Source organism: Panthera pardus, unplaced genomic scaffold, assembly GCF_024362965.1.
Source record: "Panthera pardus isolate Hobbes unplaced genomic scaffold, ASM2436296v1 HiC_scaffold_18, whole genome shotgun sequence".
Lineage (NCBI taxonomy): Eukaryota > Metazoa > Chordata > Mammalia > Carnivora > Felidae > Panthera > Panthera pardus.
Genome location: NW_026526743.1, coordinates 2,526,135 through 2,541,789, shown reverse-complemented (window position 1 = coordinate 2,541,789; position 15,655 = coordinate 2,526,135). Strand labels below are relative to the sequence as shown.

The following is a 15,655-nucleotide window of genomic DNA, read 5'->3' as shown; positions in this document are numbered from 1 at the left end:
TTTTGCAGTCAATTATAAGTAGCACAGCGTTTCAACATTTATTGTTTTTTATTTTCATTATTCAAAGAAAAATTTTTTTAATGTTTATTTATTTTTTAGAGAGAGAAAGACAGAGCGTGAGCGGGGGAGGGGCACAGAGAGAGGGAGGCACAGAATCCGAAGCAGGTTCCAGGCTCCCAGCTGTCAGCACAGAGCCCGACGCGGGGCTTGAACTCACAAACTAGGAGATCATGACCTGAGCGGAAGTCAGACGCTTAACCCACGGAGCCACCCAGGCGCCCCTATGTTCATCATTCAAGCGCAGCAGACTAGTTTTTTCAAAAGTCAAAAGGTTACACGCTGAATGAGTCCATTGATATAACGTTCCTGGAAAGGACCGAATTGAAGATGAGAGTGAAAAACCGTGGTGGCCAGGGGCCGGAGACCCCGCTGGGAGGGTGGAGGGCAGTCGGTGGGGGGTGGGGGCTGGAAAAGGGCATCATGGGGGATCCGGTGGTGATGAAAATATCCTGCACCTCGAGTATATCGGTGTCGACATCCTGGTCGTGATCTTGTAATGTTTTGCAAGGTGTTCCCATAGCGAAATAGGTCAAGGGCACAGAAGATCCCTCTATATTATCACTCACAGCCAGCTACACGTGAGTCCGCAGTGATAACCAAAATTTAAAGTTTCTTGAGTTTTTTTTTTCTTTTTTCTTTTTCTTTTATTTATTTTGAGAAATGCAATCCAAACAGCAGTTTACAAAGTAAAACGTCAAATTCCCGCGTGACCTCCTTCCCCCCTGGAGGTGCCCAACCCATGTTTCTTAACCTCCCCTTACGGCAAGCTTCCCACACACTTGCTTCTGACCGGGACCATCTAACCTCTTTTTTACTTAAGGCATTTACAAAAAAAAAACAAAAAACAAAACCCAATTAAGTAACATTTTAACCTACTGTACTTTAAACCGACACACTTAGTTGGGCTTTTTTTTTATGTTTATTTTATTTGGGGGGGAAAGAGGGAAAGAACGTGAGCAGGGGAGGGGCAGGGAGAGAGGGAGACACCGAATCCGAAACAGGCTCCAGGCTCCGAGCTGTCCGCCCAGAGCCCGACTCGGGGCTCGAACTCACGAACCGGGAGCTCGTGAACCTGAGCCGAAGTCGGACGCTCAAGCGACTGAGCCGCGCAGGCGCCCTTCACTCTTCTGCAAAGGCTGAGACGTTCCCATCTGTCTTCTGTGTATCGAATGTGTCCTAGTCACAAGCTCCACGCGCACGCGCAGACAGAGAGCTGTTTGGCGGGAGGGGGCAGGGTTGCTCCCGGGAACACGGTTTCACCAAGGTCACGGTTACCGTGAGCCCAGAGACACCGCACGGGTGGGAAGGCGGGGGGGCGCCGAGCAGAGGGCGGCCGGGAGCGCGCCCCTCACACCGCCTGGCTCTTCTGGGCTGGGGTGTCCGCCGTGGAGAGGGTGTAGGACTTGCTGTCCCGGGACACGGACTCCTCGGTCAACACGTTCCGGAGCCTGGCCGGGAGGGACTTGAGGAAGCGGGCGTGGAAGCCCCGAGCCGCCGCCACGTAGATGACGGGATTTATGCAGCAGTTGATGTAAGCGAAGGCGATGCACAGGGCGTCCAAAGCCGACACGTTCTTGAAGGTTCTCGAGTGCGGGTGGAACAGGGCCAGCATTATCCCCGTCACCTGGTAGGGCAGCCAGAACACAAAGAAGCTGGTCACCACCGCCGCCACCACCTTGACCGTCTTGGCGGAGCGCGTGGCGCTGCGGCTCCACGTCCGAATCAGGAGGAACGTGTAACAGATTCCGAGCGTGACCAGCGGCCACAGGAAGCCCACCACCAGCCGCAGGATGGCCACGACCCTCTCGGTGACGAAACCGTCTCTCCCGTAATCCACGCCGCACTGCATCTTGAACGGAAAGGCCTCCACCTGCACCACGCGATACATGAAGGACGGGATGGTCAGCAACAGGGCCAAGCCCCAGGCCACGCCGCAGGCCGCCCAGGCCAAGTGGGCCCCTCGGTAGTTCTGGCACCAGATGGGGTTAAACACCAGCAGGAAGCGGTCGGCGCTGATGGTGGCCAGGAGCAAGATGCTAGCGTACATGTTGAGCAGGATGAGGGAGGGCAGGACGCGGCAGGCCACGTCGCCATAGGGCCAGTGGCTGTGCTGGACGATGGATGTGAACAAGATGGGCAGCGCCAGGCAGGAGAGGAGGTCGGCCACCGCCAGGTTGAGAAACCAGATGGCGTTGATGTTTCGCCGGACCTCGAAGCCTGTCACCCACACCACCAGGCTGTTGCCCGGGACGCCCACCAGGAAGACCACCGCGAAGATTACCAGGGCAATCACATTCGGAGCAGACAGGGTGGGGGTTCTAGAAGACTTGTCCACTGGCATGTACGGGTCCACGGTCCAGCCATAATCAGGATACTCAGGGGTGCTGTAATTCAGGGAGTCCTGGGTGGGATGAGAGAGGCAAGAAGGGCCCATGAGAGCTAGGCGGCCAGGAGCCCATCACACCTCTTCTTGGAGCCCCAGGTTTCTCCCCAGGGAAACGGGGATGTGGAGGGCCTAGACCCAGCGACAGGGTTACACCTGCCGCCCTGCCGCCTCCTGCTAAAATCCCTGGACATCCCCAGGATCCGGCAACCGAGCAGGCAAAACCTAGTCCTGCTGCCAACGTTGTGCTCACTGTCCGTTCTGACGGGACTGTACCCCATGACACACAGCTGGTTCGCTCTTTTTTGAATTTTTTTTTATTGATTTTTTTTAATGTTTATTTATTTTTGAGACAGAGAGAGACAGAGCATGAACGGGGGAGGGTCAGAGAGAGGGAGGCACAGAATCCGAAGCGGGCTCCGGGCTCCGAGCCTTCGGCACAGAGCCCACGCTGGGCTCGAACTCACGGACCACGAGATCGTGACCTGAGCCGAAGTCGGAAGCTCAACCCACCGAGCCCCCCCCGCGGGCGCCCCGCGGCTCCTTAGCTCTTTTTTAACGCAGTCAACAAACTGAGATGATATCCCCAGGTGGCTACCCCACTGCCGCCCATCACCCCCTTTTGCTGCCTCTCACCCACTAAGACAGCTCCGTGCTCTGTCTCCGAGTGGCTCCCCCCCCCCCCCCAGAAGGCAGGGATTTGGCCTGGTATTTAAGCAAGGAGAAAGGGGGAATCAAAAAAAAAAAAAAAAACCCAAAACAAAACAAAACAAAAAACAACGCTCAGTCATCCAGGTAAATATGTTGATGCGATGTTTTAAAGAATCAAAATCAATGCCCGCCCCTCCCCCTCAAATCCATGGGGGGTGGGGGGGGCAAAACATCCAAACTGTAAATAAAGACAGGCTGCCGTCTTTGTTTGTTTCCTGCCCTTGCACGATTGTGCCTTGGGAACCGTCCAATCAGACCACAGTTTGCTTTCCCAGACAGGTGGGTATCTGCAAATGGACACTGGTGTGTAAACGTATCGGGCAATTCCGGGGTTTTAGGGACAGTCACGCTGCTGGGGCTTATGAGGTTGTTTCTGTTGTGGGGCGGGGGCGGGGGGATTTGAGCAGAGCTTTATTTATTTGTCCTACTCGGTTCAAACTACCGGAGGGTATTTTGCGAAGGGTAGAGGGGCACACATGTGTCCTTTCGCTCCGGGTTCCCGGCTAGCTCAGCACGGCACTTAGGGGCCAGATCCCGACTGTCCTGCTTGAAGCCTGCCTGGGCCCTTGGAAGTTCCCTTACTGCTCCGTGCCTCGGTTTCTTTCCTGGTTGACCCGTACTCTTCTATCACCATTAGCTTAAGTCGTTTCAAAACCTCAGGGTCAGAACAGAGAGAAAATATTGGGGGGGGGGGTGGCAAGATGAAGCATAAAAAATAGGAATAAGATACAGATTTTTGCCTCGCAAGAGGAAGGACAGAAGGATATAGAGAAAGATATAGGTGTCCAAGAACAAAGAGCGCCTTAGCACCCAGATTATGGTCTCTAATGACCCTCTGCCATTCAAAGGGCCCAGGCTTGGGGCGCCCGGGGGGCTCAGTCAGTTAAGCGTCCAACTTCCACTCAGGTCATGAGCTCAAGGTTTGTGAGTTCAAGCCCCACATCGGCCTCTCTGCTGTCGGCGAAGAGCCCACGGCAAATCCTCTGTCCTCCTCTCTCTCTCTGTCCCTCCCCTGCTCATGCACTCTCTCCCTCTCTCTCTCTCTCAAAAATGACTAAACATTAAAAACAAAGATGAGCCAATTTGAGTATCTAATAATAATTGCTATGGAATGAAACACATTCATATGTAAAGATCTGTGAGCTCGAAATGACAGTAAAAACAAGCAAACCCAGGGGCACCTGGGTGGCTCAGTCAGTTAAGTGTCCGACTCTTGGTTTCGGTTCAGGTCATGATCTTGTAGTTGGAAGGATCAACCCTCCCACTGAGCTCTGTGCTGATGACGCAAAGCCTGCTTGGGATGGTCTCTCTCCCTTTCTCTGCCCCTCCCCCACTCTCTCTCTGTCTCTCTCTCTCTCTCTCAAAATAAATAAATAAACATTAAAAAAAACAAAACCCAAGCAAACCCATTGGTCACCTTTTTATTCTGGAAAAGAAACAAATCAAGCACTTATCCTGCCATTTCTGCACAGGGTATATATATTTCAGGGAAATAAAGAGTTGATGTAGCAAAGTCTTCCTTTAGGAAAAAAAATCTAAGAGGGGCGCCTGGGTGGCTCATCCAGAGAAGACAGACAATTGGACACCCTGTTCTATCTGATGTGACGCATTAGAAAGGACACAGCACCGCCTGTGAAGTGATTCTGGCCCAATAAATGAATGGGGCTCCAATCAAGGTTCTAGATCAAGAACAACCAGTCCACAGGAAAAGCAGGGGACGGAGGAACATGATAACGCCACAGGGACAAGATCAGCCCAAGCAGACCGCAGAAAACTCTACAGGACAAATGGTACGGTCTGCTTCCTCCCACAAATAAATGACACTGTAAAAAAGAAAAAAAAGACAGAGAGAGAAGACGAAGAAATGTCATGGATTAAAGGAGATTTAGAGGCATCTCAAGCAAAGGTAATATGGAGACATTGTTTGGATTTGGAGTGGAATAATCAAGAGGAAAATCAGACATTTTTGAGATAATGTGGGAAATGTAAAAATGGAGTGTTTGACCATAGTAAGGAATCGGTGCTAATTTTATTGAGGCTGATGTGGTATTGTGTTTATGTTTTTAAAAACCGAGGGGGAGGGGCGCCTGGGTGGCTGGGTCAGTTGAGCATCCGACTTGGGCTCAGGTCATGATCTCACTGTCTGTGTGCTCGAGCCCCGCGTGGGGCTCTGTGCTGACAGCTCGGAGCCTGGAGCCTGTTTCGGATTCTGTGTCTCCCTCTCTCTCTGCCCCTCCCGTGCTTGCCGCGCTCTGTCTCTCTCTCAAATATAAATAAAAACATTAAGAAAATAATAATAATAATAATAAAAAGAAGAAGAAGAAATAAACACCGAGGTATTTAAGAGCCAAAGGGTGTGATGCCTACAACTTACTCTCAAATGTTCAGGGGGGAAAAGATGACAGATAGACAGATGATAGACAGATGATTGACTGATAAAGCAAATCCGGAGAATCTGGGTGAAGAGCATTATGGGAGTTCTTTGTATCGCTCTTACCGTTTTTCCATAAGGGTGAAAACATTTCAAAATAGAAAGCTCAACTTGTTGCAATATTTCTATTGGTAAATAGCCCCTGCGGGAGCCTTCCCCTTACCATCCCCCCCTCCCACACCCCTTCTTCCCATTTCCTTCTGGGACCCACCCAGCCCCCTCCTCCCTCCACTCCCCCACCCCTATCCCCAAGCTCCAGTTTAACTAAAGGGTTAATGCCAGGCCCAGCAGGAGGCTGTAGGGCACCTTTAGCAGGTGGTTAAACTCGTTGTGAGTGTTCCCTTTGGATGCAGCATTCAAAGCTAGTAGCTTTTGTGCTTCTGGTTCCACAGCTCCCAGGCCTCCTTGGCTACACAGTGACTCAGACTCCGAAAAGGGAGCGTCCCTACACGCCCCCACTCCCTGCTCCTCAGCTGACAAAGTGCCTTCCGGATGGCCATGACAGACGTGAGCTCACCGGGGGCCCTTTTCCTTTTGCTGATTTCATAAGGCCAGGGGGAAAAAAAAAAAGAAAGTGCTGATTCGAACACCCTGTGGCTTCCAGGACCCTGCCAGGACCAGTGGCTGGGAAAAGCTTTGCCCCTGCAGCACCCCTACAAAGATGGGAAGTCACCAGAGGGTCCAGCAAGAGGGAAGGGGCTGGGTTAATGATGGCGCATCCCGGCCCACAGAACACATCTGGGCCACTCTCCCAAAGAATGAGGAGTTTACGCTCTGATGTGGAAGGCGCTCCAAGAGCTAGGGTGATGTGTAAAACCCGGGACCGGAGGCGCCTGGCTGGCTCAGTTGATGGAGCCTGCACCTCTTGATCTCGGGGTCGTGGGTTCAAGCCCCACGTTGGGTGTAAAGATTGGTTAAAAATATGGGGGCGCCTGGGTGGCTCAGTCGGTTAAGCGTCCGACTTCGGCTCAGGTCATGATCCTGCGCGGTTTGTGGGTTTGAGCCCCGCGTCAGGCCCTGTGCTGACAGCTCAGAGCCTGGAAGCTGCTTCGGATTCTGGGCCTCCCTCTCTCTCTGCCCCTCCCTGCTCGTGCTCTGGCTTTCTCTCTCTCTCTCTCAAAAATAAGTAAACATTAAAAACAAAATTAAAAAAAAAATACAAAAATCTTCTCTGGGAATGCAAGCTGGTGCAGCCACTCTGGAAAACAGTACGGAGGCTCCTCAAAAAACTAAAAATAGAACGACCCTACGACCCAGCCATTGCACGACTAGGCATTTATCCAAGGGATACAGGGGTGCCGTTTCCAAGGGACACATGCACCCCCGTGTTTATAGCAGCGCTATCGACAAGAGCCAAAGTCTGGAAAGAGCCCAGATGTCCCTCGATGGATGAACGGATAAAGAAGATGCGGGATATATATGCAATGGAGTATTACTCGGCAATCAAAAAGAATGAAATCTTGCCATTGGCAACTACGTGGATGGAACTGGATGGTATCATGCTAAGTGAAATTAGCCACAGAGAGACAAATATCATGACTTCACTCCTATGAGGACTTTAAGAGACAAGACAGATGAACATAAGGGAAGGGGAGCAAAAATAATATAAAAACAGGGAGGGGGACCAAACAGAAGAGACTCATAAATCTGGAGAACAAACCGAGGGTTCCGGGAGGGGTTGGGGGAGGGGGGAGGGGCTAAATGGGGGAGGGGCATTAAGGAACCTACTCCCGAAATCAATGTTGCACTCTATGCTAACTAATTTGGATGTACATTTTTAAAAATTAAAAATAAAATTAAAAAAAAATTTTTAAATGTGGAACACACGCACACATAAAAGAAAGTCTGATGCAACCGTGCAGATGGGGGGGCAGAGGGCGCTGGGGCAGGAAGAAAGACGCTCTGATGCACGGCAGAGGGAAAGTCTAGGTTGGTGTGCCTTTTGGCAATGTCTCTTAAAAGAGAAATTGCCCACGGACTTAGCATCTGCAGTTCTGGACACCCAGACTTGGGTCCAAAGATGTAACTTTGGTTTCAAAGACAAAACATAGCGGGGGTGTCTGGCTGGCTCAGTCGGTAGGGTGTGCGACTCTTGATCACGGGGTCGTGAGTTCAAGCCCCGCGTTGGGGGTGGAGATTGCAATAAAAAAAAAATTTCATATATTTTTTAAAAATTATTAACGTGTATTCATTTTTGAGAGACAGAGAGACACAGAGCGTGAGCAGGGGAGGGGCAGAGAGAGAGGGGGACCCCAGAAGCCGAAGCAGGCTCCAGGCTCTGAGCGGTCAGCACAGAGCCCCCCGCGGGGCTTGAACCCACGAACCGTGAGACCATGACCTGAGCCAAAGTCAGACGCTCAACCGACCGAGCCACCCAGGCGCCCCTAAATAATTTTTTTTAATAACATTGAATTTATTTTATTTTATTTTTAATTTTTTAACGTTTATTTATTTTTGAGACAGAGAGAGGACAGAGTATGAACGGGGGAGGGTCAGAGAGAGGGAGACACAGAATCAGAAGCAGGCTCCAGGCTCTGAGCTGTCAGCACAGAGCCCGACGCGGGGCTCGAACTCACGGACCGTGAGATCATGACCTGAACCAAAGTGGCCGCTCAACCGACCGAGCCACCCAGGCGCCCCTAATAACATTGAATTAAAAAAATAAAGACACGGGGGCGCCTGGGTGGCGCAGTCGGTTAAGCGTCCGACTTCAGCCAGGTCACGATCTCGCGGTCCGTGAGTTCGAGCCCCGCGTCGGGCTCTGGGCTGACGGCTCGGAGCCTGGAGCCTGTTTCCGATTCTGTGTCTCCCTCTCTCTCTGCCCCTCCCCCGTTCATGCTCTGTCTCTCTCTCTGTCCCAAAAATAAATAAAAAACGTTAAAAAATAAAGACACGGGCGCCTGGGTGACTCAGTCAGTTAAGCGACCGACTCTTGATCTGGGCTCGGGTCATTGTCTCACGGTTCATGAGTTCAAGCCCCACATCGGGCTCCGTGCTGACAGTGTGGAGCCTGCTTGGGATTCTCTCTCCCTCCCTTTCTCTCTGCTCTTTCCTGCCTCTCTCTCTCTCTCTCCCTCTCTCTCTCAAAATAAATAAACTTAATTAAAAAAAAATAAAGACAAAACATGGGAAACAACCTAAATCTCTATTGACCGGGGAGAGACCCTCCCAGGAGACTATCACACAGCTGACAAAAGGAAAGGACGAATCCCCTTGAAATATACACGGATGATAACTGTATCTTCCTCCTCGATGTAATTGTAAAGTGCAGAGCACAGGGCCTGGCATACAGTAAGCGCTCAATAAATACCGGTTACTAATACTATACGTTACTCTAGGGGAAAAAAAGCAAGCTGTAGGCCAATGCGCAGAACGTACGTCTGTTTGCAGGGGGAAGGAACGACAGACGTGCCACGTGCAGTGAGCGCCTACTGTATACCATGCACGTAAGAGCTTTCTTTCCGTGTATCATTTAGTTCTTTCAGTGATCCTGTGGCGTAGGTTCTAGTTCTGTAGGATCGTCGGATTGTTCTCCCCATCTTCAAGGTAAAGAGAAGGAAGCCCAAGAAAGAGGAGTCTCCTCGTCTATTACACAGAAGAGACAGAACGTGAAGCTTATTTCAACTCGACCCCCATGTCAAACTACCCCCTACTCTATTCCCTACACCTCTGTTCTTGAGCACCTGTAGACTGTTTCTGGAAGGATCCAACACAGCGTGACAAGGAGTCTGAGGCTCTGGGCTGGGCGGGCAGAGTGACTTTTCACTGAATGCGCTTTGGTATTTGGGACCTTTTTGCGGCAAGAAGAAGCCGAAGCCAAAGGTCGGTCCGCTTCGCAAAGTCCTGTTGGCCCCAGCCAGGTCTCAAAAGTGGGGTGAGGCAATGCCAAGCCCCTCCTTGGTCAGCGAATGTGTCTTCCGTTTCCTCTTTCACCCAGATGAAGCAAGACCAGAACCTCTACCAAGGCAGGTACTAAATCACAGCCCTGCCTCTCTGGAGACCCAGCCCTGGGGGCACAGGGGGGTGGGGGGCAGGGGAGGCGGGAGCCCTCCCAGAGCCTGGAGACCGGCTTCCTTTGACACTCACAGAACCCACGGGACAGCCTGGGTCTGCCACCCACCCATGAAGCACCCGGGCCATCTCTGCTCCTGCCTGGGCCTCAGTTTCCCCGTCTCTACAATTCAGAACATCTGAAAGTCCGGGTGAGTAACTACCTTGCTTCCGAGCTGGTTCTTTGCAGCCTCCCAGGGTTTGCTCCTGCCATTCCCGCCGCCAGAAAGACCCCTCCTGGATCTCTCCACTTGAGGAAGATGTCATCTAGCCAGATCCAACACTCGGATTTCCTGCCCCAGGGACCTTTCTGATCCCAGCCCCGAGGACCCGGGGATAATCCCTTGATGATCTTACTTTTTAGCTGTTTCCCAGCCCTGGAGAGTCTTGAGATGCGGGTCAGGGGAGAAGGGAGGAGACGGAGAACAGAGAGAGGCAGAGGCAGCGAGAAGGGGAGAGGTGGGGAGAGAGAGAGAGACCCAGCAAGGAGACAGAGAAGGGAGACGGTTCCTGAACCCCATGATCCTTCTGGGGGGGACTCACCATATTCGGGTCTCCCGGGGTTCCCCGCTGATCGAAGGTGCGTCCTGCCCACAGACTGTGGTTTTTAAGCCCCAAGGGAGGGTGCAAACAGCAGAAAGGAAATGACCAGTCTTTCCCCTCTGGGGTTCTCATTGGTCTGCGCACTGGGCACCCCAACTGGGGCAGCTTCCGTGGGGCATTACCCAGAGAGCTCTGAACACCTCCTTCCAGCCAGAGGAGGGAGGCTGGGCTCACAAAACTGAGGAAATTCCTGGCCTGACGAGGGTGGAACCCAGAGAGAAGAGACCCCTCCACCCTCCACCCAGATCTAGGCTCAGCCCCTCTCTTGGCCTTGGTTTCCCCATGTGGGACCTTCTAGGGCCTCGGGGAAGGTGCAGAAAAGCTCAGAGATCCAACTGGATCAAATCCCCCTGGGATCCTGGGGAGCAGGGATCGTGAGTGAGCCCCAGCCTCCCAGCCAGGTTGCTTTGAGGCCCAGAGAGGTCCGTGGAGGTGGCCCGGCTGTTAAACCCTCCTGCCTGGCCTTTTGAAGTTGGCACCCCCTGAGCACAGCCATCGTTTCCGGCTTCTTTGTGGGTTCTCCCAGAGACACGTGGGAGCCTGGGGTGAGGAAGGACCCTAGTTGGTCTCTTGTGGCTGCTGTAACAAAATGCCAGAAACTGAGCGGCTTAGAACCACAGAAATGGGGGCGCCTGGCTGGCTCGGTGGGGAGAGCCCATGAGTTTAGATCTCAGGGTTGTGAATTCGAGCCCCAGGTTAGACAGAGGTTACTTAGAAAAGAAAGGAGGGGCGCCTGGGTGGCTCAGTCGGTTAAGCAGCCGGGACTTCAGCTCAGGTCATGATCTCGCAGGCTCGTAGGTTCGAGCCCCGCGTGGGGCTCTGTGCTGACCGCTCACAGCCTGGAGCCTGCTTCCGTTTCTGTCTCCCTCTCTCTCTGTCCCTCCCCCACTCGCTCTCTCTCTCTCTCTCAAAATTAAAGACAGTTAAACAGAAATGCACCACCCCTACCAAAAGAAAAATCGGGAAAAAAAAAAGATTTTTTTTGACCCATCTCCACCGCCATGCTGCCGAAGCCCCTACAGAGTTCGGAGTGCGTTCCCCCAGGCTGTTACAAGTGTGGTATTTGTGTTTGGGGACCCACACGAGGGTGCACGATGTCGGGTGTTAGTGCCCCTACACGAAGCCACGGGTGTGGTCCAGGGGCGCTCAGCAAGGACTTGGACAGTCGCTTTCTGAGGATTTGGCGCAGGTAGGGAGGAGGTGCTGTCATACTGACCCTGACCTCAAGGGGGCGCTTGAGCTGGGAGAGACTCCGACAGCCAGGCCACGCCCCCTTTTTTTTTTTTTTTTTTTTTAGAATTTTGGACCAAAACTGCGTATTGCCTTAAAGCACGAGTTCTTAACGTTTTCTCGTCTTTTTCTTTTCTTTTTTTTTTTTTTATGTTTGTTTTTTTTTTGAGAGCGAGAGGGAGCGGGGGAGGGGCAGAGAGCAAGACAGTCCCAAGCAGGCTCTGCACAGTCAGCACGGAGCCTGAGGCGGGGCTGGACCCCAGGAACCAACCAGGGAGATCAGGTCAGAGCGGAAGTCGGTTGCTCAACGGATGGACCACCCAGGCGCACCCGTGGGTTCTGTGCCCTAGACCCTTGGTGAAGTTATGAACTTCTCAGAATTTTTTTTTTTTTTTTTTTTTTTTTTTTTTTTTGCAACTGCTGATTTTGATGTAATTTCCTACTTAAGTGGAAGTGGCAAGGAGAATACAAGTAACTCCCGTGTGGCTTTCGCCCAGATTCACGCACCGTTGCGTTTGCCCCCTGTGCTGTGCTTTCTTTAATATGCGCCCACTATATGCCTGGGGCGGGGGGGGGGGGGGGGGGGGGGGGGGGCGCCGCAGGTAATCAATCAGGGTTCTCTAGAAAAATAGGACCAATAGGACAAAGAGGGGGCGCCTGGCTGGCTCAGTCACTAGAGCATATGACTCTTGACCTCGGGGTTGTAAGCTTGAGTCCATGTTGGGTGTACAGATGGCTTAAAAAAAAAAAAGAATAAAATCTTCCAAAAGAATAGGATAGGAGCGCCTGGGGGGGCTCCGTGGGTGAAGCGTCTGACTCTTGATTTTGACTCAGGTGGTGATCCCACAGGTTCACGAGTTCGAGCCCCGCATCCGGCTCCGCGCCGGCAGTGAGGAGCCTGCTCGGGATTCTCTCTCTCTCTCTCTCTCTCTCTCTCTCTGTCTCTCTGTCTCTGCCCCTCCCCCACTCTCTCTCTCGGAATAAATTTTTAAAAACAGGATAAAGAAACAGGGGGGAGGGGAGGGAGAGAGAGAGTGAGGCAAGGAAGGAGGAGGAAAAGGATATTTGTCTTAAGAAATTGGTTCCTGGAGGAGCGCCTGGTGGCCCAGTGGGTTGAGCATCTGACTTCCGTTCAGGTCACGAGCTCGCGGTTTGTGGGTTCAAGCCCCACGTCAGGGCCCGGGCTGACAGCTCAGAGCCTGGGGCCTGCTTCGGATTCTGTATCTCGTTCTCTCTCTGCCCCTCCCCCACTTGTGTTCTGTCTCTCTGTCTCTCTGTGTCTCTCAAAAAGAAATAAAAATGTAAAAAAATAAAATAAAATAAAAAAGAAATTGGTTCCTGGAATTGTGGGAGCTGGCAAGCCATGGGAACCTGATACAAAGGTTCTGTGTGTGTGTGTGTGTGTGTGTAGATACAGATATATACAGATATATATCTTAGCACTTTTCTCTGAGTCACTAGAGAGTGAGCTAGAAACCCCATGCCTCTTTACCACAGAGCGAGTAGGAAATATAGTACTGATGTAATCTGCACTTCATGTTCAAATGTCACCAACTGTTCCAATAAAGTGCTTTTGTCGCAAGTTTTTCTTTTATTTATTTTGAGAGAGAGAAAGTGAGCAGGAGAGGGGCAGAGAGAGAGGGAGAGAGAAAATCCCAAGCAGGCCGAGCGGAGCGCGCGGGGCTTGATCCCATGACTGTGAGATCATGACCTGAGGCGCCCCATCACTTTTGCTTTCTGAATAATGTTTCTGTGACGACATTTTAAAGCACCTATTTCCCCCCCTTTCAACAGCTTAATAAATCCATTCTTGGCTTGAAATCTGTTTACTTAATCATTTGCCTATTGGGATTAGGTGGTTTCTGACGCTTTTGTTCAGACCACAGTGAGCACCCTCAGACATAATAATAAAAAAAAAAACACAAAAAACACAACCCAATAGAAAAATGGGCCAGGGTGCCTGGGTGGCTTAGTCAGTTAAGGATCCGACTTCAGCTCAGGTCACGATCTCACAGTTTGTGGGTTTGAGTCCCGCGTCGGGCTCTGTGCGTCTGGGCTCAGAGCCCGGAGCCTGCTTGGGATTCTGTGTCTCCCTCTCTCTCTGCCCCTCCCCTGCCTGCTCTCTGTCTCTCAAAAATAAAGAAATGTTTAAAAAAAATTGTTTTTGTTAATAAAAAAATAAAATCTTTAAAACAATTTTTAAATCCCATGTTACTTTGAATCCGCATTTCCTGCTACCCATCTGAAGCTGGCCGGGCCGAGCATGGGGCTGCAGCCACCACACCACGGACAACAGCCACTGGTGGCCAGCCACCACCCTGCTAGCTGTCACAGGAAGCCCAGAGCCAGACAGATGCTGGCCTTGTGTACTGGGGGTCCTCAGCGGTGGCCACAGGATCTTCTGAGGCAGGATGTGGGGGGCCCAGCCCCAGCAGTGGCTGGGCCCACACAACCTTCTAACCCTGGTCAGACGGACTTCGGGAACTTCCAGCCCCGGCTGAACCTGGAAACCAGATGGTGACAGGAAGTACCAAGGGGAAGCTGGGAGAAAGCAGCTGGAGGGCACATCAGGCAGAAGGCCTCTTCTCGGTGGAAAACACCAGCAAGAACAACAACAGGGGCGCCTGGGGGGGGGCTCAGGTCATGATCTCGCGGTTCGCGAGTTCGAGCCCGGCGTGGTGCCCTGTGCTAACGGCTCAGAGCCTGGAACCTGCTTCGGATTCTGCGTCTCCTTCTCTCTCTGCCCCTCCCCCACTCACTCTCGCTCTCTCTCTCAAAAATCAATAAACATTAGAAAATATTTTTTTAATAAATAAAAATGCACGGATACAAAGCAAATGGGTATCTCTGATCCTAAAATTCCGGTTTTAAGATTTTTTAAATTGTTCATTAATTTATTTTGAACCCAATAGGACAAAACCCATTTTTGGGGGCGTGCCATCCTGCGAGTGTTGACAAAAAACACCCGGTGGGGTAACCACCACCGCAAATGAGACCCGGAACAGTCTCGTCCCCCGCCCCCCCACCCCAGAAAATTCCCTCAGGGGCCTCTTTGCAGCCAGCCCCTCCCCCACCTGTAACCCCTGGCAACCGCCGCGCTAGTCTCATGGCCAGATTGGCCTTTTCCAGAATGTCCTATAAACGGAATCATACTATAGGCAGCTTTCTGAATCTGACTTCTCACCCTCAGCCTCATACGTTTACAATTCATCCCTGTCGCTGTGTGGGTCGCAGAAGTCCCCTTTAATTGCTGAGTGGCACTCCATCCTCCCACGACTCTTGATCTCAGGGTGGTGAGTTCCAGCCCCGCGTGGGGCGGAGAGACTCCGGACAAATAAAATCTTTAAAAGGTTTCACTGCTGCAGGGTGTCCGGGGAGCTAGGAGCCGGACTGCTGCGTGATGTGGTTAATGTGTGTTTTGATTTTATTTTATTTTATTTTATTTTTAATTTTTTAACGTTTATTTATTATTGAGAGACAGAGAGACACAGAGCATGAGCAGGGGAGGGGTAGACACAGGGGGAGACACGGAATCCAAAGCAGGCTCCAGGCTCTGAGTTGTCGGCACAGAGCCCGATGTGGGGCTCGAACCCACAAACCGTGAGATCATGACCTGAGCCGAAGTGGGTTGCCCAACCAACTGAGCCACCCAGGCGCCCCTGTGTGTTTCAATTTTATAAGAAACCCGCTGCATTCATTTTCTGTTGCCACGAACGACCGCCAACTGGGTGGCTTAAAGCGACAACAGTTTATTGTCTCCCTGGCATGGAAGTCAGAAGCCTGAAATCGAGGTGAGGGCAGGGCAGGGCCTCGCCTCCCGTAGGGGCAGGAGAGGATTCACCCCTGCCTCCTGTAGCTTCTGGAGGCTCCAGATACTCCTGGCTCTTGTGGCCGCGTCCAGCCTCGGCCTCTGTCTTCACCTGGCCTCTCTTCTCTTCTTTTGTCTCCCTGTCTTTTGTTAATGTTTATTTATTTATTTTGAGAGAGAGCGAGAGAGGGTGTGCGCAGGGGAGGGGCAGAGAGAGAGAATCGCGGGCAGGCTCCCGGCCCAGAGCCCAGAGCCCAACGCGGGGCTCGAACGCACGACCGAGATCATGACCTGAGCCGAAGTCGGTCCGGCCGGGCCGTCGCCCTGTGGAGGTGTTTTAAGCCTTGCCCTTTGTCGGGTCTGTGTTCGGTCACGGGTG

The 15,655-nt window shown here is 52.0% G+C and overlaps 1 protein-coding gene across 2 annotated transcripts; it reads right to left on the bottom strand.

Annotated features, from left to right (window-relative positions):
* On the bottom strand, positions 1 to 10,346 carry C5AR1 (complement C5a receptor 1). Of its 2 annotated transcripts, none has more exons than XM_019425869.2 (2): positions 10,179 to 10,346; positions 1 to 2,461 (listed from the first exon to the last, which is right to left on the bottom strand). In XM_019425869.2, the coding sequence occupies exons 1-2, from the start codon at positions 10,308 to 10,310 to the stop codon at positions 1,409 to 1,411; spliced, it is 1,185 nt and encodes a 394-aa protein (XP_019281414.1). In that variant the 5' UTR covers positions 10,311 to 10,346; the 3' UTR covers positions 1 to 1,408. The 2 variants fall into 2 exon arrangements, with proteins under 2 accessions (XP_019281414.1, XP_053761513.1); XM_053905538.1 differs by lacking the exon at positions 10,179 to 10,346 and adding an exon at positions 9,800 to 10,122.
* Positions 10,347 to 15,655: the final 5,309 nt, after the last annotated feature.

Bases quoted from the DNA above. Each gene is read 5' to 3' on its own strand.
- C5AR1 (XM_019425869.2), bottom strand. From the start codon at position 10,310: ATGAGAACCCCAGAGGGGAAAGACTGGTCATTTCCTTTCTGCTGTTTG. The intron at 2,462-10,178 runs GTGAGTCCCCCC...CATCCCACCCAG, and splicing joins CCCCGGGAGACCCGAATATG to GACTCCCTGAATTACAGCAC.